This window comes from Ursus arctos, unplaced genomic scaffold (genome assembly GCF_023065955.2).
Source record: "Ursus arctos isolate Adak ecotype North America unplaced genomic scaffold, UrsArc2.0 scaffold_4, whole genome shotgun sequence".
NCBI classification, from domain to species: Eukaryota; Metazoa; Chordata; class Mammalia; order Carnivora; family Ursidae; genus Ursus; species Ursus arctos.
The window spans coordinates 49,018,412-49,045,484 of NW_026623056.1; the positions used below are offsets into that span (position 1 = coordinate 49,018,412).

The following is a 27,073-nucleotide window of genomic DNA, read 5'->3' on the forward strand; positions in this document are numbered from 1 at the left end:
CTTTCCACTTTCCAAGTGGAAAAGTAATGTGGTACATCAGGCCAAAATCTATGAGCAAAGGTCTAATGTGATGATGCTGTGACTCTTGGCTCTTAGGCAAACATGAGTGCAGCCTAAGTACACTAAGATTCCTTATTCTCTGCTTCCCAACAAGGGGTTGGAAACAGGCCGGCTGTGTTTTAATTTACCGTGGGACCTAATAATCTTCTAAGGTAGTGGAGTGACTCTAGGGTTAATCTAAGCACATAACTGAGAAGGGGAAATTTGACTTGGACAAAATCTATGTTATAGCTGAAGTATAAATCCTCTCATCAAAATCTAATGAGGTTAGGACAAAACATTAGCAGTTAGCATTGATTTGAGCATTTCGGTCTGGGGGTTGGCCACTCCTTACTCTAGTGGGTAATGATGATGTTCTCAATAGAAACAGCAGGAAGTGCAGGTTGGTGCGAACTGAGACCCAGTTTTGACCTTGCACTTAACTTGCAGAGTGACAGAGAACTGGCTGACTAGGTTTGTTGTTTGTGCTATGAGAGAGCTGCACTGGGTGAGCCGGACTAGACGAGTCTTCCTTGGACTTGGGTAAACCGCCCAATATCTCTGAGTTTTAATTACACCAGAAATGTAGGAATAACAATTTGAGAATCTAGAAGTTTATGGAAATTTCATCAAATTCTTGGAAGTTTAAAGAACTATGTACATACCTAGAAATAGTAGTACTGGTTGCTGAGAAATAGTAGTACTGGGTCCCACAACTGGGTATCCAAGAAGGGCCTATCTGTATTTTTTTTAAAGGCTTATTGGAATCCTTTATGTAACTATATTACAGGCTAATTTTGACTGGAATAGTATAAATTTAGTGTGATGACTTTGGGAAGCCATGCTGTTCAGAGGTGCTGACTGGCATTAATGCAATATAAATCTTGGAATCATGACAAATCAAATGTGGATTACTAATTAATAAATGCAATCTTTCCAATGGGTAAATTATTCTAAAAATATTAAATCTCTGTAGAATAAAGAAAGAAAATAATTGAGATCTACAATCTTGTATCTAAAACTCTTGGGGCCAGACATGTTTTAGAACTCAGAAAATCTTTGGATTTTAGAAATATACTAGGTGGTCTACACCAGATATTAAGGTACCTCTTCAGTGGGCATTTGGCCAGCACCCCTTAATTAAACATGTTAATATTCCTACAGTTAAGCATGTGAATAGTTACACAGACTATTCAGTGAGATTTGAGAAAGACTTAGTGGCCTCATATGGTTCAGACTTCATTTTGTTACCAAATTAGTTTAATATGAATTTACAGAAAATCTTACAAAGCTGGTTTGGATTTCTGTCTTGTGTTAAAAGGTTATGGATGGCCTTCATTAAGTAACCAATTATTGAGCAATTACTATGTACCAGCTTTAAGATAGTGCCATTTGCACTAATCTTTGTAAACAACCCATGAAAGTGGACATCGTTCTCCAGTATTCATAATTTACAAATCAAGAAATTCAGGGTCAAGTATGTTCAGTGAGTAGCCAGAGGCCCCAGTGATAATTAAGTTGCAGAGCTGGCATTTGAACGTCGCTCCTTCTGGTCCCAAAGACAAAAGGCAATGTTGTTCACTCACTGCTTGGTTAAGACTTCTGGTTAGTGTGATAATCTGCCCCTGTTGCCTACATAGTTGAAAAAAAAAAAAAAGCCTTGAACATTTAATTAAATTTTCTCTCCTCATTGTGCACAGTCTCTCTGGGAAGGTTCATCCGATGATTATCTAGAAAGTGCCGACATCCTCATGGACCTGTGTTCCATTCCTGAGCATCGCACTCGGTTATTCAGCCTCCTGGAGGTCATCGCCATGTAGTTGTCTCGGTGACCCTGCAGGCCCCAAATAGACCTAAAGGGCTCTCTCCTCCATTTATCGCCTCTCTCAGAACTCCCTATTTTCCCTAAGCTGACCCCCCACCTGTGTCCCTTTGTTTCTAACTCTATATCTAAATCACTGTCTTGTGGGGATACAGCTGGAGAGCAGCACACTGGGGGTTTTCAAAACGCAGTAGTGAAATTTACTGATAAGAAATTTCAGATGCTTCAAACATTGCCGGACAATATGTATCCAGTGAAGGTTTTGACTATCGTGGATAACCAAAGTAGCCTCAATCCCATCTACCTGCTCAATCATAAATTACCAAATTCTAAGCCCTAAGATTCTACTTTGTGTTCTAGCCTGCTTTCTACACTATTTAGTTTGGGGTTTTGGATCTCAGAATGACCCGTGCTTTAGCAGTTTGGGTGGATGTGCTGGAATATCGAGTAGCTACGTAGATAGCATGCTTTCTAGTAACAAGGCCTCTAGCACCTCACCTTTGCTCCAGATTTGCTCTGGGATGCTAACTGGTAAAATAACAGCCCTGTATTTTGTGTTCCCATCTTTAGGTAAAAGGCCAAGCCTGAAAGTCCACATCAATACCACGAGTGACTCCATCCTCTTGAAGTTCCTCCGTCCAAATCCAAATGTAAAACTAGAAGGTTTTCTCCTGGGATATGGCAGCAACTTGTCCCCAAACCAGTACTTCCCTCTTCCAGCAGAAGGGAAATTCACGGAGGCTGTGGTCGGTAAGATGTTTGGGTTTCAGGCATGGGAAGAAGAGAGGTAACAGGTAACTGGTACCACGTGAACTATAAATCTTGAAGGCAAGTACCCTTTCTTCTACATCTCAGCCAAACCAAATGCCAACGTTACAAATCATCTACGTAATTGTCGTAACCTAGATAGTACAGTGCTTTATGCGAAAAAATACGGAATGTGAATCCTGCGTGTGCCGCAGAGACAATCACCTTCGTTGCCCTTACACCTACAATCCCTGACCAGAGAACTTAAATTGCATAAGGAAAAGTAAGCTAAAATGCCCGGTTTAGTTCGCTGTAACATAGCCTCTTTAGCTGGATTACTTTTACCCCCTGTTTTGTCTTTACATTCTTCTGGTGGAAAATAACAACTACAGCTTTCTGGGCATCCCTTCATGAGAAGCTACGTTTAAAGAAGAAGAGAAAATATATTACATTTCTTGAAATTTAAAAAGATTAAAAAATTAAAAGCTTTTACAAGTATGATACAATTTTACATTTCTTCGGAAATAGTTTTAATGTCATTAACAATGTAATTTGTGTTTGTAACCATCTTTAAGCCTTATTCAGAAAAATGATTTGCAAACATGAAAACTTTTTTAAAGGAGAACATTTTTGAAAAGGGGATCATCTGTTATAAATGCCTTCAAAGGCCTTCTGAACAGTCTCACACGAGATTTGGGTTTTGCTCCACTGCTAGGATTATTGCTAAAGAGCCTTGCCCTGAAGTTCGCATGTGTAACCCTGTCACTTGCACTGGCATAGATCAGTCAGGTCTGGCACTCATGCGTCTACGCAGGGAGCACTGAAGAGAAATATGTTCTGTCCTGCAGCCCCTTGTTCCCCATAGAGAAGTCTGTTGTACTCTAAAATCAGACAGGAGAGTAACATTAATTAAACGTCTAGACTAGATTTTACCGAAGATAATTGTTTTAAAACAAACACAGTTTGTTGCCAAAAAAAAAATTGAGAATTATGCACTTTCAACCAGTGTTACGACACTAACCCTGACCATGTAAACTGTAAAGAATTTGAAATTTTGCAAGTATTCCCCCACCACATTCACGCTTTACTACAAAAAGTGCCTGGAAGCTATATATACACCCCACGCGCGAACGGAAGCGGGTCTACTGCTCCTGTATTTCTTGGGCATCGGAGGTAATAGTTTATTTATAGATAGTTTTTACCCTTGGTTATTTCGATTGAGAATTTGGTGAATAGTAAACTTCCTTTCCATCAGAGTTGAAAAGTGTTCAATCTTAAAGGGATAGAAGTCAGATTGCTAGTGAAAAATATGTGCAAAAAAAGTAAAGAAAATTTCTGGTATAGATCTACCAAGCTTTCAGTAGTGCTGTGATGAGGGATAATCAAATGGACCCGGCACACTTTTATTTACTTACTGTTGTTGTCTTTAAAAATTTTTTATTATGGAAAGTTCAAGCATCTAAGGAGAGAAAATATTATAACGACCCTCATGTTGCATCATACAACTTGAATATAGATCATTCCTCATTCGCACAATTTTTTATTGGAGGATTTTAAAGCATAACTGGATACTGTATTTTTAAATCTGTGACCCCTTTTGTATGCATCTCTAACAGATGAGGAATATTTTGAGTAATGCCATGCCTTTATCACGTTGTAATAATAATCCTATAATATCATTTGATATCTAGTCCATATTTAAATTTCTCTGCTGGTCTTAAAAATGCCTTCTTTGAGTTGTTTCTTTTTTGCATCAGGATCCAACAAGGTCTACATGTTACATTTGGTTGTTATGTCTCTTACGTGTCTTTTGTCCTATAACGAGCCCCTCTCTCCTCCCCTCTTAAATGTCACTGGTTTGCTGGAGTACTTGGCTCATACATCCTGGTCCATGTTCTTCCTCTATGTCCTATATTACCCTTGGAAAAGTATGTAGATTTGGAAGCTGTGTTAAATTGGAAAGAGACACATAAATGGCTGGTGTCATACTCAGTGATGTTAAGACTGTTCGGTGTGTTAGGTGGTCTCAGTCGGATCCCTCCACAACAAAATTCACCATCAAATTATCACTTAATAGTTTCCACATGTATTGCTGATGATTGCCCAGATCCATTATTTTATACAGGGCTTCTAAAATGGTAATTTTTATATTCTATATACGTTCTAGATACAGTCTAGATATAATCTAATTCTATCATTCTGCCTCTCTTAGCTGAAATTCTATAATAAAGAGTTCATTTTTAAAATTTTCCTTATATAGAAATTTAGGAAGGTTGGGATAAGTTCTCATTGTAATGGTGCTCTGATAGTCTCCGGTGGTGACCTATAATATTGTTTCATGATCAGTATAAGACTGGATTTTTATATATCTAATGATTTTTATATATCTAATGAGCTTTAATCAATATATCACGCATTCAATCCTAATGATTCTTGTCATTGTCTAGCCTGCATAGGGTTGACTGTTTACCTTGGTTCACTATTAAACCATGAGTTTCTTGAAGTCAGAGTTTATGTTATTCTTTGGTTATTCATAGCAGAATGGTTTACATTGAGTAGACAGGCAGTAAATAATTGTGGTGCTGAATTGAATGGACTCAGGTCTGTGTAGAATATTTAGGCCAGAGGAGGCCAGGAGAGATTGTCTCGTCTGGCCCCTTGTCATCAGGCAAGTATATATCTAAGCCATCCAGGGTAGATAAAATACATCGCTGTGTATCTTAAAGATCTCTAGGGACAAAGATTCCAAAACTTCTCCTGGAAGGCTATTCCAAGTAGCCTTTTAAAAACTCTTACCTCATCCTTTAGATAAATGTGTTCTTTTTTATAATTTCCTTTCTCTTCTAGTATTCCAGTGGAAGGGAAAAAAAATTCCTCTCACGTCTTTCCTTTTCCATCTTTCTCTATGCCAAAGAATCTGTGTGTTTCTACTTTTATTACTTCAAAATGGACTTGCATTTCCAAGTTATATGTTATTCTTAGGTTGCTTGAGTTTATTATTTATAGTCTTTCTTAATGACTGTTTTGTATTAATTGCTCCTAATTGATTAAGCAACTATGTTTGATTGTTGCTATAACGAATTACCATGAATTTGGCGGCTTAAAACATCACAAATTTACAGGCTTACAGTTCTGTACATCAGAGGCCCAGCCTGGCTCTCTCTGGGCTAACACCAAGGTGCGGGCAGGGCTGCATACTCTCCTCGAGGCTCTGAGGGAAAATCTGTTTCCTTGCTTTTTGCAGCTTGTAGAGGCTGCCACGTTCGCCTTCCACCTTCAAGCCAACAACGGTGAATCAAGTGTTTCTCATTCCGCATGGCTCTGAATTCATCTTCTGCCTCCCTCTTCCACTTTAAAAGAGCCTTGTGACTATGCTGAGCCCAGCAGGACAATCCAGGATGCTCTCCCTATTTTAAGATCAGCTGATTAGTGACCTTGTTTATATCTGTAACCTTAATTCTCCTTTGTCATGGTACCAAACATATTTACAGGGTCTGGGGATTAGGATTTGGCCATCTTTGAGGAACCATTTTTCTGACTGCCACAACCTGGTCACTTGAAATTTGTGTCTCAATTCTCTCTGGCACAAGTTGACTGTGTGATCATTCTCAATTCTCTTCATCTGTAAAATAGCAGTAAAGTCTATTTTTCACAGATGTGCTGTGGTTGCGTCGGTGAATTCATGATTTTCAAGTGATGAGTTGAAATCCCTTGAGTGCAAGCTGCTCTACAAAGCAAAGAATTATTCCTTTGTGAAAATAGCATCGCTTAAAGCCTCTCCTCTCCTCTCTTCTGTGATAAGATAGTCGTTGTTCACTTGCGCTGCACTAGACCCAGACGGAGTAACTCATTTTCATTTTCCAAACAATATTAAGTGCCACATTGTGACACATTTCACTTGTGTGATATGTTTAAAAGATTCCACCATTGAAGTGAGAAGCTATTGATCGTTCAGAAATATTCAAGTTAGCATTTAGTGACTGGTGGACTAAAACTCTCTTCCTGTATAATCACTTATAAGTATTTCTGTGTTTATTTTAATAAACGTCTATCTATTGAAAGAGGCATTTTCAAAAGTTACATACTGGTCTTACATATACAACTGAAAAACAAAATATTCCCTCAAAATATGATTCATATAGAACTGCAAAAAAAATTTATTTCAGCAAAATCTTCTAAGATTCTAATAGATTAATTGGAGAAGAAAAGTACTATTATCCCAGGTGATGATGAATAACTATTAATGGCCGTGAGAGTCTTGCAATGATGTGATAAAACCTGATTCATATTTAGTAGATCTAGGCTCCTATACCCTTTTTAAACCCATACCGTGACTGTTCTCGTTTCTGTTTTATACATCCAGGCATTGCTTTGTGACTTTTAGGTTCAGCTGTTGGTAATTTTGCAAATGTCCAATAAAGTAAAGCATGAGACTTTTTTGACACTGAATCTTTATAGACTCACACTTTATGTTGTTCACTTGACATCAAAATGACTTTAATCAGTATCACCTGGGCAGGAAAGCGTTCTATTCCATCAATTATGTAGTGCAAGTTAAGGAGTTATTTTAGTATCCTTACTGTAAGAAAGCTTGAATTGAAAATAAATCATATAGTTATCACTACCACAAATTCTGACTAAAGAATTAGTCTTCCACCCAGGTGTCAGGACTCAAAGGGATTTAAGAGGGAATTTCTTGTCCTGTTCTCACAGCTGCTAACTCTCACACTCACTGCTCTAATAGGGCGAGCTCCTCGCCCACAACCAGGGGTCTCTCAGCCGCTCTCCCTAGTCGCCATCTTGCTGCTTGTTCCTTAGAGTGATTTCTGAGCTAGCTAAGAGGAGGACGCAGTACTAACTGCTCTGTAGATGGTCTGCACTGGAAGGAGCCTGGCCCAGAATGCTAACTGTATGCGTTCTAGGAAAGATCCACCTCTACCCAGGGAAGCAGCATGATGTGGGGGAAGAGTATGTACTTTTGAGCAAGACAGACCTGGGTTCAAATTCGATACAACTAATGGCTAAATAGTTTTGGGTAAGTCCTGTAACTTCTCTCAGTTTCATTTCTTTCATATAAAATACAGAATAATCTTTCCGGAGTGTTGTAAAGATTATGAATAAGTTATATAAGGCAGCTACGATAAGCCTAGTACAGAGTAATAGGTTTTATAAATTTTGTCAGTTGCTTTTATAACCTGCTGAGTGGTCTTGGATAATTTAAACTCTCCAAGCTTTGTTTCAGTTGTTAGTAACAAATGGGCTCAGGCACCACTAAAGTTCTGGTCTGCTCTAAGATTTAGTGCTAGGTTGAAAACCTTGGTCTAAGTGGTGGTCCTGTGGTTGGTTTTCTGTTTTGTTTTATTTGGTGCGGGGGCAGTCAGGAAAACTGTATATTGTTTTAGCAAAGCTGTCAGTAACTAAAAAGTAACCAAACTCCTCTCTTTATCGTACCTAATAAATGTTTCCTTAGAAGGGACAACTCCCAACATAGATTAAGAAACTAAAGCAGCAAAATTTTAAGACTATGACACAGTACTCTCGATATACACACTTCTGTCCCATAGTCATGATCATCTTTTAGTCATTAAGGGGCATTTCTCGTTTTGCGTCCTTTGTGGAATCGAGTCTTAAGGTGACTCTTTAGAATTCCATAGCTGTGGCCTCTTAAAGGAGAATGAGATGAATCCTGAAAAGATACAGCTGAAAGCATTTGTCATCACTAAATTTCACTTTTCCACTGTCTTAGTCTAAGGAAGCAATTTTTAGCAAGAGCGTGGTAAGAATTTTGACCTATTCTAAATATAGATAAAAACAAAAGCATGACACTGTTTCAGTTACTAAACTGATGGTAGTTTTATCTTAGCAAGTTTAGGTCAAAATTTAATCATCAGTTTCTTCTGAAATTTCTCACTGTCTTTTATTTCACGGGGAAAATTGATTCTAAAAATTTGAATGAAGTTATTTATAATGATCCAGAACAATATATATTGTATGTTTAAAATGCAGTTTATATTCCTGTAGATTACAAATACCCCCTACAAGATTGTGGTTTTTTTTTTTTAACTTAGATATAATTGACATATTAGTTTCAGGTGTAAAACAATGATTTAGTATTATATATACTGAGAAATTATCACAAGTCTAGTTAACATCTGTCCAGAGAGCTTACTGCCTATATTTACTTCTAGAAGTTTAATCGTTTCAGGGCTTATGTTCAAGTCTTTAATCCGTTTGAGTTAATTTTTGTGAAATAGTGGTCAAGTTTCGCTCTTTTTCACATGTGGTTGTCCAGTTTTCTCAACACCACTTATTGAAGAGACTATCCCTTCCCCATTGTGTATTCTTGACTCCTTTGTCATAAATTAGTTGTGTATGTGTGGGTTTATTTTGGGGCTGTGATTCTGTTCCACTGATTTATATGTCTGTGTGTTTATGCCAAAACCATACCATTGTGCTTACTACAGCTTTGTAATGTAGTTTGAAAGAAGGGTGCATGATACTCTAGCTTTGTCCTTCTTTCTCAGGATTGTTTTAGCTATTTGGGGTCTTTTGTGCTTCCACACAAATTTTACAATTGTTCTATCCCCCTACACGTTTTACCCTTAGTTTTTACATTTGTATAGAAAGTGAGAAGAAATGCACATTTTTTTTCTTTCAGCATTGTAAACTAGAATTTCCATGTTTGTTTGTTTGTTTGTTTTTTGGTAGCTTTTTCATAAAAATGTCTAAGCCTGCTCACTCATTTTTTTCTGGAAGTGGGATGAAATGTGAGTAATAAAGATTGCCATTTATTACACTGAAGAGTGAATACATCACCTTAATGACAAAAAGAAATGAATTTTTAAGTGTCACAAGGAAGGTGGTGGTGGATTCGTTGAAGAAAAATAGCTGGATGTGGAAGTTGAAAATAACTGAAGAATTATAGAGGGAATGAAGTTGACAAATCGTGAAAGAGGAGCAGGATAAACGAGTGGCGGGAAAAGATGAAGTGCCAGCCGTGGCAGCCACCTCAACCAGGATGCTGTCCCTTAGCAGTATATTTAAGGATTAATGATCTTCAACAAGGCTGTGTGAGGGGAGACAGCAGCCAGCAATGAATACGAGGCAGTCCCCAAGTGCACACGGGGGGTACTAATTAGACAGGGGTAGTTAGTCTTATTCACTTTTACACATAAGGAAATGGATCTCCAAGAGTTTTAAGTCAACTTTCTAAAGTTCCTTACTCAACTAGTAAGTGGCAGGTCCAAGTTTTCAACCCAAGGAGTCTGGCTCTAGAAACTGAGCTCTGAAACACTCTACTGCCTCTAAAACTTTGGGAGCTTTATCTGTTCCTCTACAATAGACAGTCCATAAGCCCCTGATATGTTGTTTCTATGTCTTTCAAACAAATGGAGAAAAAAGGCCATATGTTCTGGAAGGAGCCATCGGCTACCTAACAAATTAAGTAAGTTAAATGAGTTAAAATTCCTGAAGCACCTTCTGTGTCCTTAAAACTTATTCTCACCCACCCGTTCCATCACCATCTCTATTTGTTACGAGCTCACCGTCTCTTAAGCCCTACCTCCTCTGCTCTCCGCTAGGCTATACCTGGCCAAGGCAGTCAATGTTTATGTCCCTCTCTATGTATGTCCTAGAGGCTGAGCATTTTCTTTTACCATCATTCTTAATAAATGGCTATTTTTATTTTTGTGGGCCTTGTGTGCTCCCATACTCCATCCAGATAGAAAACCTCGAGGAGCTAAGGACCCCAGAGGCTTTCTGTTTTGACCTCCAGTGTTGTCACAGTGAATGAAGCAATGAATGGCAGAGGGGCAAGGGAGACCCAGGAAGTCTAAAACAGCGGTAGGTCACATTTAAGATGGGTTTTCCTCTTTTGTTTCGAACTATTTTCAGAATATCATCTTAATTCCTACTTTGTTCTTTCTCTGGAAATCGTTTTCCCACTTGGGAAGTATTTGGCTTTGAATCTTCAAGATTAATCCAAAATTTTCATTAAAAACATAGGAATCTCACAATCACTTGATTTTCTTCCGAAGTGCAAAATTAAGCAGAGCTTAAGTAAGCTTCAAAAGAGATTTTTAAAGAAATTGGCCTAGTGGGTATCAATTTCTTAATAAATATTATGCCATTATTTAAACAGTTCACTATGAGTTGACACCAGAAAGGCCTGGTTTCATAATAGATGACCACCATGTTTTGATACAGATAACATCTTTTCTAAGTTCTATTTTTCTGTTGGATTCAACTATGTTTCATGGTCTTCCTGACCTCACCAAATAATAGATAAACTGTCTCCAAGTTTATCTTTTCTTGGAAATAAATTTACAATATCTCAATATAAAGCATGACATTTTTCTTTCAAATGTATTGCACAACCCTCTGAGACCAAAATCTAACTTTAAAAAAAAAAATCATTCCCAATTATATCTAAAAGTGTTCCCCAACATAGCTTATGGCCCTTTGGTCATGGACCAAAACAAAAGTATACCTTATCCCAGATTTCTTGTAAGAGGCTTGCCTTTAAGATGTCTTAAATGGAAAGACAGCTGCTAGTAGAAGGATAAATTGGAGGGTTATGTGGGAATAGATATACAAGATCATACGTAGATTTCAAAATTTCCTTTACTTTCAGGAATACATCTCACAATTAAGGAATACAATCAAATCCCAGTCTCCTAATGGCCCACTTATTTCCTTACAAGTTTTCCTTTCCCTGGGCATTTAATGCCTGGCACTTAAGGATCCTACCTGAAGTGTTATGTCATGAAGTCCAGCGTTTGGTTATATTCTGTTTTGGATTGTTCCCTGTTTTTGTTTTGTTCTGTGTTCATTTGTGTCCTGTCTGACCAACTAAATAGTGAATTCCTTGGGGCCAGAGCTGAGTCTTACCTTCCCTCATGTACTCCACAATCAGGGTCAATAGATCTCTGGGTAAAGGAGTTGACTACTCAGAGTTTGACCGGATGTTTGCTGGAGAGTCTTCCAGTCAACAAAATAAAACATCTCTCTTTGTCCAGAGTGGTAACCTCTGGGAGGGGGGAAAAAAAGTATCCAACTGGGTTAATGCATTGGCCCTACCTTATTTCTCAGGCATAGTTAGAGTTTACACCTGTTCTGACACAGTTAACACTCGTCCCCTTTCTCTCAAGTGTCCTAGTTTAGTTAAAAATTATATGCTTAATATATACTTGAGAGAAAGCCTTGAATACTTAGCATGGGCCCCAGGTCTTCCACCATCTGATTCCAAGCTGGTAGCTTCACCTTTTCTCCTGCAACTGGGGACACTCCTCAATGAGAAAAGAGGAACAAAATCAAGAAGAGGTTTACTACAAGTTCAGCCCTGATGAATTCCACTCAGAAGGCTGGGCATGTAGGGGTTGGTCACACAATGCTGGAGTAGACTTTCTCACTGACCTTTTTACTGATGATTTAATGTTGTCGAGCACCTGTAATGTGCTGGGCCAAGGGCTCCACAGAAGTTAAATCCATACAGCTACCCTGGGAAGCACGAGGTATTATAATCCTCCTCTTCCCAGTGAAGACAGTAAATCCCAGAGAAGTTGAGAAATCTCTAAGTGGCAGGTTGGCTCCAGAGCCTGTCCCTTTACCTGACCACCATACCATCATACTTTCCCCATGGCACGTGAGTATTGTTTCCTTTGAACCCGATGTAAAAACTCCTCTCATGGGGATTATTCTTGACCCCCTCCCTCTACATGGTAATGTTGACTAAAGGATTTAAAAAGAAAGAAAAACCCTGCTGACTTGAAGGCTTTGACTTTTTTACCTGATAGCTAATGGGACCTAGCTTTTATTATTTGAAAGAAAACTATCCAAAAGAAGTCCTGTGTTGTTTTTTTTTTTTATAGTACTTCCTGTAGAGATAATAACGGAGTGATAAACTCACTGGAAAATGTGTGTGTGCGTGTTACAGGCTCCCCTTCAAAAGCAAGCCCTTGCCAAACCGTAGACCAGTTCACAGACAACACCCGACATGAAATTTCTCTGTGGGGCGCACATACAAAACACAGGCAAGGAAAAAACCAGAGGCAATAAAGTCAACAATTTTAATGTCTAACAGGTCTGCTAAACTAGAAAAGGATGTGGACTGGCTGTGGGGGCAAGTGGGTAAGAGAAACAGTTTATTAAATATTTGTTTCCAGTGTCCGGGAGAGAATTTGTCAGAGCTGGAGAGTAAGGCAAGGTTATCTTGGGACAGTGGCTGAATGAGACGCTCCAGACTGTATGCCAGGACTGCGGGAAATTAAGAGCGACCTGGTACACGACAGTTGTGGACTGGGGGTGGAAGGGTCAGGTCAAGGCTGACTTCGTGGGCATGTGACCAGTGCACTCAGAAGGGCCCTGCATTACAAGTTTAATGCTTTGCTGTTGCTGCTTTCTCAGTGAAGTCAGATGGGACGGTGGCATTTGTATTGAGGGCTTGGTGCCTGGGCTCCTGTGCGCTGATGTCCCAGCCCCTCCTCTGGTTTGGTTCGAAGCCTGATCCCCTCCTGCTCCTGCTGCTAGGCCCTCCTCTTCCCACCCGGAGTGACTACTGCCGCCGTTTGCCTTCAGGAGGGACTTGGGGGTGAGTGCAGGGAGGTTTTGGTGTGCACACCCCCTTGGTGATGTCTGGCAGGACCTGGCTGCAGCAGTCCTTGCACGAGCTGGCACTGCCTCATGCACTCGTGGGGTTCTTCGGCAGGTGCAAGCCCCTCTCCTACCCCCGTTCAGATACACAGTCTGTCTCAGTCCAGAGATTGCAATCCTGTGGAGTCTGTGGGTTGGGATGCCCTTCCATCCACCCCTTCCTTCCCCACATCCTCTCTTCCAACCACAGCTGCATTCTCCTTTCCCATCACACTCTATGTACTACTCGCTGGAGGGGGGCGGGGGGCGGGAGTAGGTAAAGTGCTGCTTTTCCTCACTGCCATCAATTTCAGACAAGTCTGAACACCTCCTGTAGCAAACACCCCTATGGAAGCTGTCAGCTCCCTTCAGAATAAATCTTTGAACATTCTGGAATCCCACCAGTGGAGGCTGTTCCTAGTCATTTTTGCATTAGCAGTTGTGCTGTGGTTTCATTCGGCCTTTACATCGTCCCGGCCCGCTTGGGGGGGCCTGTGGGCCACCTCTCAAAGGCTGAGAGTAGTCAGACCTCTGAGCCCCGGGGGCACAGCAGAACGTCCTGTCAAAGTGGGGATTGGTTCAGTATTCAGCTGATTTTGTGATAGAAATAATTACTGAACAGTGTAGAATTTGCTTTAAAATTTGCTTTAAATTTTTCAGGTGAAGGAGGGGTAATTCTTACATACAAACCACATATTAATTATAAGCAAAAACTTCAAGTAGTTCTACAGATAGGCTTAAAGAGTAAATTCAGCAATTACAGTTTATTGGCTTTAAAAAAAAGAAAAAAGATGATTTGCTTTTGCTGTATCCCAAACCTCTAATTAGTTTTTCGTTTCTTCTTGAAAAGCCTCAGTCCCTCCATCTTTACTCTTGCCCCAGGCTATAAAGGCATGGCGGAACAGATTCATGATTCTTTCAGAAAATAGTTGTTGTGTAATTCCTGTTTCCAGGTTTCAAAGTACAGAAATGAACAAAATATGAACGGAGTCTGGGCCAGATTCGATGCCATGCTCAGGCTACCACATCATCCTACAGGGGCTTAGAAATACTCTAAAAGTCAGAGGACTTTTATTAATTTGTGATGGTTCATAATTCTACAGACTCATTTTTATGTGCAACTAAGGGCAAAGTGCTAGGAATCCAAGTGATTTACTAAAAATTATTAAACTTTTATATTCATAGTTAAATTAGTACATTTCATGCACTTCTGACATGACTTAAAACTCTCTGTCCTCTATTTGGACTTCTGGCTTCCATGAAGCTTTGCAAAACTACGAGTTTGCACGTACCTAAGCAAACATTGCTCTTTCCCCAATTTTCTAGAAAAATGCCCCATCAGTGTTTTTCCAGAAGGGACACCAAACTTTCTGAAAGGATATCCATGATGTTCCTGAATCGGTCGAGTCTATCAGCTGCTGCTGTTCTAGCTTTTTAATGTCACACTTAATGGTATTTCGTGGTGAGTTTTTGTGTTGATACTACCCCCTGGAGGGATGCATCAACAATACTTGAGCTTCTCCTTTTCTAGTAACTTGGCCTCAGGGTGGATGTGGACTGCAGGTCAAATACGAATCCTTTATACCTCATTGCTGGAATGCATTCGGTGGAGTGGTGTCCACGTGTTGTTATTATTTATCACTGGAAGGTGAGAATGGGTGGAGCAGGTGGGGAGTAAGGTTGGTTACCCCAGTGAAATTTAGAAGGAACGAGGAGTGGCCTTTCAAGAAATGAGTAGACACGTAGCATTTACTGTCTTTCTGTATTCCAGCTCCCTGCCAGGTTGCACACCTCTCTTTCTCAGTGAGGTTCCCCTTCATGGACCAGCAGGCCAGGGACAGTGTCTGCAGGTTTAGGCAAAGGCAGCTGAGGTAGGACTGCAGAGCTAGGGGCCCGGCTGGAGCTCTGTTCGCTTCTCCCCACCACGGCCACACTCCGGAGATTCTTTTCTTTTTCAGAACCGAGTAGTGGGTAAGTGGAGCTCTCTGCCTGGGCTTCAAACACAAGGAGGCTTTTCAAGGGGATTTTTCAAACAGACATGACTCAGTGTTAGTGTTGGTGAAATAAGGTGCAGGAGCTGTCTGCCAAATGCTAAAAGCTAAAGGGAATTCTTAATTTGGAGTGTGCCCATTCAGGACCGATGACAGCCAGCTGTGGCATGTGGCCCCTTGTAGATGTAAAGGAGGATTGATAATACTTATGCATGGATACTTCCCTGGCCATAGTTTGGTGGTGGTGGTGGTGTTTTTAAAGGTTTTATTTATTTATTTGACAGAGAGAGAATGAGCACAAGCAGGGGGAGCAGCAGGGAGAGGGAGAGGGAGAAGCAGGCTCCCTGCAGAGCCGGGAGCCTGATGAGGGGCTGGATCCCAGGACCCCGGGATCATGACCTGAGCTGAAGGCAGATGCTTAAGGACTGAGTCACCCAAGCGCCCCTGTTTTGTTTGTTTTAGGTTTTGCCAGGGATTTTATTCTTAAGTTCTTAGTAGTCCTATGATGTGCCATGTTGACATCTCATAAAATAGTTACCTTACTTTATCAAATTCTAAAACACCTTTAACTGTAAATCACACCACTCTTTCATATACAACTAAAAAACAATAAAGCTGTTGATTAATGACACTGCTCTTGCACCCCTAGGGCTTTTCTTTAATACTTTATTGAAACAACTTCCTTTGCCTCGTTGATAATAATGATACATAATGTGAACATATTATCTATTTTTTATAAAGAGATGTGATTTTATTTTTTAAATAAAGTCTTTGTTAGAATAGCTTTAGATTTACAGAAAAATTGCTCATATAGTACAGACAGTTCCTAAATACTTTACATTCAAGTTCTCCTATTCTTTTTTTTTTTTTTTAAAGCTTTTATTTATTAATTTGACAGAGACAGCCAGCGAGTGAGGGAACACAGCAGGGGAGTGGGAGAGGAAGCAGGCTCCTAGTGGAGGAGCCTGATGTGGGGCTCAATCCCAGAACGCCGGGATCACGCCCTGAGCCGAAGGCAGACGCTTAATGACTGCACCACCCAGGCGCCCCTCAAGTTCTCCTATTCTTAACATGTTATGTTATATTGTGCATTTGTCACAACCAACAAACCAATATCCATACGTTATTAACTGAAGGCTGTACTTTATTTGATTTCCTTGGTTTTTACTGAAGATCCTTTTTCTCATCCTGGATTCCACGCAGGATGCCACATTATAATCTGTCACGTTTCCTCTGGCTCTGGTGGACAGGGTCTGTTTTCTCGACTTTCCTTATTTTTAGTGAAAGAATCTGGTTAGATGCTTTGTAGAATGCCCTTGGATTTAGTTTTATCTGATATTTTTCTCATGGTTAGACTGGGGCTGAGAGCTTGAGCAAGGAAAATATTACTTAAAAAAGTTTTAAAAGTAAAATAAACAACCAAAAAGAAAAAGGTTCAACAACCGCTAAATATTCTTCACCTTTAGAGTCTGAACCTTGTTTCACCTTTGACTCTGAGTTCTCAATAGCCTTGTTTTCCCACACCACAGCGTTCACTGGGCCAGCAAGAATGCTAGTGACGCAGCAGCTTTGAAACCCTTCTCTACTGGGTTTTCTCCCAAATCACTGACCCTCTTCAGCCAGTTTTGAAACTGTCAATTTCTTGACTTTATTAGGAAAGGTTTCAGGTAATGACAGCAAGGTCAAAACTGCCCCTGAATGATGTAAGATACCATCGATCATAGGACGTATTTGAGAAATCTTAAAAGCTGGCGGATGGTATGTCTTAGAGCCATTTAAATAGGGTACTCTGAATTTTTAATATACCATTTCTTCTAAAACAGCTTTATTTTCAATATTGTTTAATTATCATTTGGGATTCAGATAAGACTATGTTGCTTTTATGTCTCCAAATCAAATTAAAACTAGTAAACTCTCACCTGCTAGATGAGGAGGAAATCAGATTTCTTCTCTTTAGGACTGTTTTCTCCCCAGTCTTGCAAAGCCTGAAGAGCTGGTGGAGTTCATTTGGAAGCCCATCCAACTTCTGCACAAAGTGGAAGAGCCTGGGGCTCCATTCCATTCACAGCCCCTCCCCCGTCTGCCCCTAGACCCTGGTTTTCTCTTCCTCCATCCTCTGATCAGGTGCCGACTGGCCAAAATCCCAGAGAGGGCCAGCACAGCTGCTCAGAGGAGGCCCCTCGTGTGAACAGGGCGCTAGCTTGGTGCCCACTGTTCTCCTTGCTGGGTTTCTAGGGCCCACGTTCTGCATCCCAGAGGCCTTTCTACAGCCCCAGTTACTTGAAGAAAGCAAGAGATTTCAGCCTCTTCCACTGGGGACCCAGAGGCAGCTGTCTCTCCCCCTCTCTGAGGGTGAACCAAAGATTAAGCATTACTGTTCTTTTCAAATCTCCAAATCACAAGAGGGATAATTCTACCTATTCGACTTTTTCTTTCTTTCTTTCTTTTTTTTTTTAACATCAAAAATCTAGTTACTGACAAAAGGTGTTTATGGGCTGTCTTTAACAGACTCAGAGTCACCTCTGAATTCATTTTCATCTTGAATCCCTTCTCTGAACCTTGGAGGATGTCTGAGATGATGTTCACCTTCGCTGACCCAACTCTTTAAAGCACCATCATATGAACCGTTGGGTGCTTGGCCCCCCTCCTGCCAGAGTAAAGCCAGCACGGTGCCCCGTATGATTTAGTAGAGGATGTATGCTTTGCTTTATGTAGTTGAAATAGAATGAGACATGAGCAGAGGCACTGTATTCACATGAATTCACTCACAGTAACTTGCAAATGGCTGCTTCTGTCTGAGAACAAGTGAAAATAAGCTTGAAGAGGACAGCCATACTGAGTAAAGCAAGGAGACACCTCAAAAAGGGAATGGACATAGAAACTTAAATCTGGGTCCTGGTGAGCAAGTTTGTTCTAACTTAACAATTCTGGTAAGCTGATCTTTTGTGTAAATATTCCAGGAATGCTTTGAACCCACTGCCTCATTTTAGTCCCCCAAAGAACACATAGCATCATTGGTGATATTACTCGTTTGTTTTCCTAATCTGTGGTCTCAGATACTCGATAGAAAAGCTGAAGCAGGTTCCAAAATAGAATCCTAGGATAACATTTAAAAAAATGAAGTAATAAAAGGGAAAGAAAAATGGGAGTTGAAAGTTCTGATAAAGCCAGGAAGAGCTACTCAACAGGAACGTAGGTAGTTTCCTCTACGTTACAGAAAGTTGGGTCAGATGCCTTAAGATCTATTTTACCACTTAAGATCTATTTTAAGGAAAGAGTCCATGGAATCCTTATTTATCAATTAAAAATTAGTGTTGAATTTTATCAAATGACTTTTAGTACCTGTTGAAATAGGCTTATTTTTTTTCTTTTTATGATACATTTCTGGAATAAACTACACTTGGCCATAATATATTATTATATTATGTGCTGGCAGATTCTGCATACCAATAAATTTTCTAGGATTTTTTGCATTGATGGGAGTATGATGAAGGAAAATTTATTCAGTGGCATCTGTTAAAGACGGTTGGAAAGACTTTATTTAAGGGCGGGGACTATTGCAATCAGCGTAGGGACTGCTACGATGGCATCTTGCAGTGTGGCAGAGAGATCGAGCTTCACTCCGAATGCAAGGAAAAGTGGGAGTTTACAGCCCCGGAGCAGGACAGGAATGCGTGGATGGAAAATGAGAAGAAACATGAGGGTAAGGACGGGGGAACCTGGCTAAACTAACCTGTGGACTCTTGCTGAAGGCAGGCCGGGGTGGTCAGGGGATGGTGGAGGAGGGGAGCCTCACGTGTGCTGAGGTATGTGATCAGGTATGGACGGCAGGGCGTTCTGGCCAAACTGTTTTAGCAAAACACGTGGTAACATTGGACAACACAGAGATGAACACAAATGAAGCCCAAAAGTCAGGGCCTTGTTAAAAAGAGCTCATAAGAGCCTACTTAGAGTCTGGTCAGGACAGAGGATCTTTGTATGGTGTGTAATTTTATTTGATTTTTTAATTTTATTTATTTATTTTTAAAGATTTTATTTATTTGAGAGAGAGAGAGACAGCCAGCGAGAGAGGGAACACAAGCAGGGGGAGTGGGAGAGGAAGAAGCAGACTTCCACCGGAGCAGGGAGCCCGATGCGGGACTCGATCCTAGAACCCTGGGCTCACGCCCTGGGCCAAAGGCAGATGCTTAACGACTGAGCCACCCAGGCGCCCCTGTAATTTTATTTTTGTGAAATTTTTGCATTTTGGAGCCTGTGGCGATTGCTTTAAAAAAAAAAAAAAGCTTTCAACATTTTCCTTCCTTTTTATAAGTCCTCAGGGTCTCTTAAGACACAAATTTCTGCTTTCAGGAAGTCCTCATCTTTATTGTTATATGAGCTACCACTAAATTAGCACTTTGTGTGATAGGTACTGTGAAAGCTTAATCATCACTAAGATCCCTGTGCAGCTAGGAACTATGATTTTTTTCCCATTTTGCAGGGGAGGAAACAGATGCACATACATTAAGCACTCACCTTATATAAGCAACTAGCGAGCAGGGATCTGATTCCAGGCTCTAGAAGACATGCTTTTGTGTCTAGAAATTTCGTTTGATATGAAATCAAATTGTGAAAAAGATGGCAGGGGTAAATTATTATTTTTGTTCAAGCCTCTTATATGATTTCCTGGGGATCATCCTGGCTTATTAAATGTTATTTCATGGAAATTTGCACTGCAGAAATAAACCTCACTATGACTTCATTCTAAAGCAGTGTGGCTTGCAAGGTGGCTGTCTTCCAATAAAAATGTGAGAATTGGGATTTATCAAACAGAGTGATTATGGAAGAATGATTTGCATTACCGAAAAATCTAGCACTTTATAAAGGATTTCAGTAATAAATTTCCTTAAACAGGAAGCTGTCCCAATCCTTCACCTCAGGGCATTTGAAATAGTAAACAAGTTAGATGTAATTAGTCTACAACATGGTATAAGCTTAATGATTAGGAATGGAAAGTTGGTTAAAGTAACTGCATTCTACACAAATTTGCTTAAATTGACATTTTAATTACATACATTTTCTAAAGAAAATGCCAAAACACATTGGCATGTGTTACCAGAATTGCTGATCGAGACAAGTGTATATATTTCCAGGCTGCTACAAATTCACAAAGAATTTCAGAGCGCAGAACTGAAATAGAAATTTTGGTTTTTTAGTTGTTTTATTTTTCCATGTTTGTGTTCCAAATCGAGTGCAAAGACTGCTGAAATACATGAATGTTGGAAGTTTCTAATGAGTAGTGAGAGGCCGCATATCTGCACCCAGTTCCCGACATCTGCTCCAATTTGTAATTGGCTGTCACAGCCTCGGTTTTATGCAAAATGACTGATCATAACAAAAATTACTCTTAAATTGCTCATATAACCATATGTCTTGGATCATGGCACTATCTTTGGCTTCTGCGTATGTTATTTTTCTAGTATTTCAGGCCTTTTTTTTTTTTTTTTTAAACCACTGAGGCAGAATTGAATTAATGTGCATCAAGGAAGGAAATAGACTCTGCCACAGTGAGTGTTACTTAAGAAAAATAGAGATTTAGCTTTGTTTTCTAGAAGTAAATTCAAGGTAACATATAGTTTGCATGGCCAAGTTAAAAATAAATACAAGGCCCTTGTTTCAAAAAGCAGGAGAAAATTGTCATTAAAGATACTAAAATATTTCCTTTCTTCCACAGCTTCTCAACTTATGATGATGTTATTTTATTTGCTATTTCATGTCATTAGTAAATTAAAATTTTAAATTATTTACGTGAATTTTGCCATTTATCTTTACGTTGTGCAATGCTAGTTTAAAATGAAAATATAGGCCTTCAACTAAGCAGAATCACAGATCACACAATTTGTGCTTTGTCCCTGATACAGGCATGTGTATTTCATTCTTGCCAGAAGAGTGGAAATACACAAAACTAGCTGCTCTTTTTCCTTCACTTCTTGACACGCGTACGTTCTATAACTTTGCCTTTGGCTTACTTACAAGTGAGGAAGAAGGGAGAAGCACGGGAACTGGGGGTTGCTCCAGCTTCCCCTTTCCTTCTAGGTGCTCCTTCTCAGCATAAGTGGTAGGCAAATACAGAGAACTAACACGAGGAGGAGAGGATACTACAGGATTGCTTGGTCGTTTGTGTTACAATGCCATTGCCTTCTGCGTGGAAGCAAGTTTTGGTTTGCTTGAACAGTGTGTCCTCACAGGTCCCCTCCATGCCCTCTTCCTCAGCCAGAGATGCAGTAAGCTTGCCTTGTTTGGCCTTAGAGTCTTGCTGAACCCCCATCTGTCCTGGGTCCCTGGGAACGCTATGCTGAGAGGGCAACTCAACCACTGTATGGGTGTGGAAGAGACTGTAGGCCTGCCTGTTGTTCCTGTCGCCTCTGCTCGCACACAGGCTTTATGGTCCCTTCAGACTGCCCTTAAAAACCCAGAGGCAAAGATAAAACTATTAAGAATTTCAAGATGCTGACAGCAGGGCATTAATTCAAGCACGAGACCCTTCTGAGCATGGGGCCCTGTGTGACGGTGCATGTTGCCTGCCCATGAAGCTGACCCTGCCTCTGTGACGTCCTCTACAAATTGTGGTGATAATAGTGTGTGTCAAATAGGATTGCTGTGAGGAGTAAATAAGTCACAAATGTAAAGTGTTTAATAAGCACCCTACACATATATGTGGTACTTTCTTAATACTTATATTGCTTTATATCCCAAATAAAATCAGGAAATGTATTATATTCCTATTAGGGACCTTGATTTAGGTTAAGCATTCCTGTATAAGCTCCACTAAGCAAGATATGCCTTCAAACATGAGACTCTGAAACATAACGAATCTTCTTTTATCTGTGTTGTGGTCATGAGGCAATTACCAGTAAGCGGGCAAAGCTCTGAGGTCGGTTCGAGAGGTTACCTGGTTTCCTTTATGTGGTATAATTACTGTAGCAGGTTACAGCAAATAAGGCTGTGTGGGGTGTCCAGAAAAAGACAAAGGCTCAAGTCATTCGAAGTGCCTGAATGGCCAGGTTGTCTGTAGCTGAGAATGAGGTCAGCCCTGTAAAGCCTTGGGCAGAGAAGGCATCTGTTCCAAACTCAGAGGGGACACCCTTAAACCCAGAATGAAAACAGACGTGAGCTCTGAGTGAGCAGGGGTGAACTCTTGTTGACTGCAGCATCCAGACAAAACTGGGTGTAGAATGAATTTCAGGAGCCAAGGTCACCGCAGAGCTACTGTAGATAATAGTCATCAGTCAGTTCAGTAGACATGCGTATGAAATGCTATTTAGTACACCCAATGTATATTTCACTTATTTATGTATATTTAAATCAACCATCTTGGAAACAGCAATTCAAAAAAAAGAAAGATTTGATAAATTATTAGCTCCTGATTTACTGCGTACTGATTGTTTAAACATTTTATTTAAAACCTAAATATTTTTTTAAAGATTTTACTAATTTATTTTTACAGAGAGAGCGAGCACACAAGCAGGAGGGGCAGGGAGAGGGTGAGGGAGAGAGAGTATCAGGCCAACTCCGTGCTGAGGGCAGAGCTGCAGGGCTCGATCTCACCATCCTGAGATCACGACCTGAGCCAAAACCAGGAGTTGGACACTTAACCAACGGCACCACCCAGTCTCCCCTAAAGCCTAAATATTTTTAAAAGGGATTCTCTTTTTATTTATTTTCCATTGTAGATGAAAAGTATACCAACCTGAAATTGTGACTTTGTTTAAACATTGCTCACAAAAATGATTGAATATGCTAACAGGCTGAGAAATTATGCAAATAGGATAAAAATAAATAGAACATTATGAATATTCATATTACTACAGAAGTGAGCCATTTCAGATCATACAGCAGGTGAGATCCTGCTGTGTCTCATGTGTCTTATGCAACTATGATTTTCCTTCTTGGATTCTGAAGCATCAGGCTGAGTCCTGTGAAGAGTAGGATAACGAAGTGGATATGATTGGATTTTTAAAAAATCCCTTTGGGAAGGATTGATGAAAATGTGGCACAAAATCTGTGCCTAGCAAGATTGGTTTTGAAAATCTGGATTTAATTTTCATTTTAAGAACTTAATGGACTGAACCGTCTCAGGAAGTATTAACTTTCCACATTCCTGGGTCGTCTCCTCCGCTGGTGCTGTGGTTACAATGACTAAGGCCCTGGGAACACTGAGTCAGGACGTGCGTTTGCGGTCGGTTGCGGATGTTGCTCCCTCGCAGAGAATTTGACTGATAAATACTGTGATCTTTTCCAGATGCAGAGCCTAAATACCTGATTGTTGTGCGGCCTGCCCCTCCTCCCAGTCAAAAGAAGTCATGCTCAGGTATATTCTGCTCATTTTTCAGGTTCTGTTCACTGTAAACCATGCCTTTTTGTGTCTGCCTGTGGAGACCAAGTGGGGAGGCCTTTGGAATGCGGACTAGAATATGTGAGACAGCAGCCCCATGGCAGCAGATACCCTGCTCCCTGCTTGCGGGTGTTACAGTCAGTCGGGATCTGATCCCAGCACCGCAGACAAAGCTATAGGGAATTTAGGCAAATCACTGACCTTCTTGGTGCCTCCTTTCTTCTGCATTCCAGAGTCCTTGTGGGGCTTACATGAGTTCATGGTGTGGCCTTGCAGGACAGGGCCTGGCCCACAGCAAGTGCTGGCTTAGAGTTAGCTCCTGTTAGCCTGAATCTACTTTGCAGTGTGTCAACTCAGGCCCGCTCTGGAGCTTTCCAGACTTCAAGGGCAAAATCTGATGTCTAACCTTTGTTGAAGGAGACTGTTTACATTTCAAAAGCATCGCTCCTTCGTGTGCATGGTAAATGGGTTGGAACTTGGGTTCTACTTTACTCCTCCTGTCTCCCTTTGGGACCCTCTTCTATTGAGTCCAACATGAGAGCAAGGACTGCTTTCCCCGAAGAGCAACACAACGCCGAGACTCCCGGGGAGAGGGAGACTGGAAACAGGAAAGTAAATAACCTATGAACGTATAAGTAGAAACATTTTCCACAGGCTAAAGAAAGATGAAAACCGTACATTGTCCCAATTTCACTACTAAAATTTCTTCTCAGATCAAAAAGGCAGGCCACTGCTGTCAGAACCTAAAAGAGCTGGGAATATGCCTTTACCGTCCGATGTCACATCTCCCTAACTGTACATAGTTGATAAAAATGCTTTTCTTTTCTTTTTTTTTTTTTTTAAGATTTTATTTATTTATTCAACAGATAGAGACAGCCAGCGAGAGAGGGAACACAAGCAGGGGGAGTGGGAGAGGAAGAAGCAGGCTCATAGCGGAGGAGCGTGATGTGGGACTCGATCCCATAACGCCGGGATCATGCCTTAGCCGAAGGCAGACGCTTAACCGCTGTGCCACCCAGGCGCCCCTTCTTTTCTTTTTCATCTAATGCGAACTGCTTTTAATATTTCCTAATCATGTTTATCTTTTATAGTACACTAGATGTCAAGCAAAAAGGATCTCTTTTGTTTGTTCTATGTTTCTAGAGGGATGAAATGGGCTGGGGGAGCGTACAGATCCTCACACCGGCCCTTTGCAGCTGTGTATGTCATATCTTCCCGCTGCATCAGCCACGCCTGTTACCAGAAATTTGTTGCCACAGTCCCCTCCCCTCCTTCTGTTGGTTTTCACTTCTTTTTAAAGAAGCAGTAAACAGTCAAACATTTTGAAAAATACAAATTCCTTTTCCTGGACTCCTAAATCCTCCCAAAGCATGAGGGATATTTCAGTGACTCCTTATAACTTATAATGATAGTTGTCATTTCAAGACTTTATTTCAAAATATTTAAAAAAGTCAAGAAGTATTAGTATGGATCCATGGGATTCTGGCTTCATGTTCATCAAAGTATTTCTCAATACAAACATACAAAAATGTGTAAGGGGTGTCAAAAGAGTGATTACACCTTAGTCACACTTTATAACTTCATTTGGGAACTTGTAGGACACTGGTCTGGAAATTATTTTTCCCTTTGTGACGACCAGCTCAGGAAATTGTTTCATCTTGCTCAGGATATAATACCCCACCTTTCCTTTCAGGCAACGGATGTAATTTTTTTGTAGTCTGCATTTGAGAATGATACAATGACTAATGCATTAACTTCGATTCATTTTATATTTGCATCTGCCACATAAATTTTAATCATTTTTATATCCAAACTTAGTGAAATAATTATTTTATGGTCATGTAGGCCTTAGGTTCCCCTGGAGAAAGGAAAAGTTATCTTTTGTGTCTGAATGGCATAATCTTCATACAGTGTGAGCTATGCCGATGATGTAGTGTAGAAAACAAAAAAAAACCCAAGAACTAGATTACATTCAGAAGACGGAAATTTGAATCTTGATCTTGCTCTTGGTGTGACCTTGGATACCCTTGAAACTTCTCTGGGCCTTATTTTTCATTTGTAAAATGAGATAGTTGTATTACATTAGTGAAAACCAACTCAGGGGTGGCAGGAGGAATATCAGAATCCCTTCAGGCCTTTTTCAAACTACATAAACCCCTTACCCTCACTAGGTTCTAATCTACCCTCTTTGGGAGTCAGACTTGGGCTCTGGGAATCACAATCACACAAGGCAGTATTACAGGTGGAGGTGGAAAACTTTATGGAGAAGGAAAAAAGCATGTTTGCAAACAAATAAACAGCTATCCTTGACAATTATTTCAAATATCTTTTAAAAAATTCAGCTATGTTACCATGAAACAATTGGCCACCACTAGGCTATATATGTTCTGGACTGAGAAGTTTTTTCACCAGAATAACAACTCACGGAACTTAAATCTAGCAGAAGCAGTAAGGATGGGACAATTTTAAAGGGCATTTGGTTCAGATAACTTTAACTAAGCTTATATAAGAGGTACCTTCCTACCTATTAGTTCCTACTGCATTTGATCAAAATAAGGTAAGTTCTTCCAATAGCAAATATAACAGGCGTGGTCTCATAAAATTAAAGAGGGTATCCAATGGAAATAAAAAGAATGTTTTACGTTCTGCATAGTTTTATTAGCTATCTTATTGTATTTTTATGTTACTTACAGATCTTTTAATGAGCCATGGCAAAGGATCTTCATTGCTCTTTTTTATTGTCCCCCGTTCCTGAAGTTTCAAATATTTTTGAAAATGCAAATACCGTCCCCCCCATATGCTGGAAAAGAATCTAAAGTGGTTTATCACCATCACTTGGCGTTGCCCAAATCCAATTCATCCCATCAGAACAACTGTACTCCTGTGTCATCCAAATTCTGCCAGCATTATTAAGAATGTGTAAAAAATGTGTATACATTTTCCATTTAGGCAATCAGTATTTTAAAAAAAAGGCCTATTGTAATAGTATGACAAGGGATTTTATACTTCTAAATTGGTTTTAAAAAAGAATATAACCTACATTTCACACTAATTCATAGTCTTGGGAGAAGAGGGAAAAACCAACCTGCTTTTATTGTGTCTGTAAAAGAAATGAAGTGAGCGAATGCAGTTGCATTATTTATTTCACTGCTAATAGCCACGACTTTCATATTCATCCGTAACCCATAAGAAAACAAAGCCTAGGTATAATTGCAGATAGTTTACATGCATATTACCCATATATGCATGCATATATACATATACATACATATACACATAAATCTCAAAATGATATTTTGTTTGGTTTGTGCTTAAATTCATGGGCAAAAAAATTGGTAATATTTGTGCACTCCGTGAGAAGAAAAGGAGCTTGATGCTTTCATGCTCTTTATCATCTTCCCAAGTCATTTTCATGCATTCTACCCCAATCATAAAAATATACTGTGTTACCGGAATTAACCTGCACGTTAC

General features: G+C 40.1%; 1 protein-coding gene across 50 annotated transcripts in view; it reads left to right on the forward strand.

Annotated features, from left to right (window-relative positions):
- Window positions 1-27,073, forward strand: part of ABI3BP (ABI family member 3 binding protein) — a 235,006-nt gene that overhangs the window by 56,139 nt on the left and 151,794 nt on the right. For all 50 annotated transcript variants that reach the window (XM_026492204.4, XM_044381625.3, XM_026492194.4 and 47 more), the window contains exons 2-3: window positions 2,432-2,611; window positions 23,510-23,578. In XM_026492204.4, coding sequence (XP_026347989.1) covers window positions 2,432-2,611; window positions 23,510-23,578 — 249 coding nt within the window. The remainder of the gene's footprint in view (window positions 1-2,431; window positions 2,612-23,509; window positions 23,579-27,073) is intronic.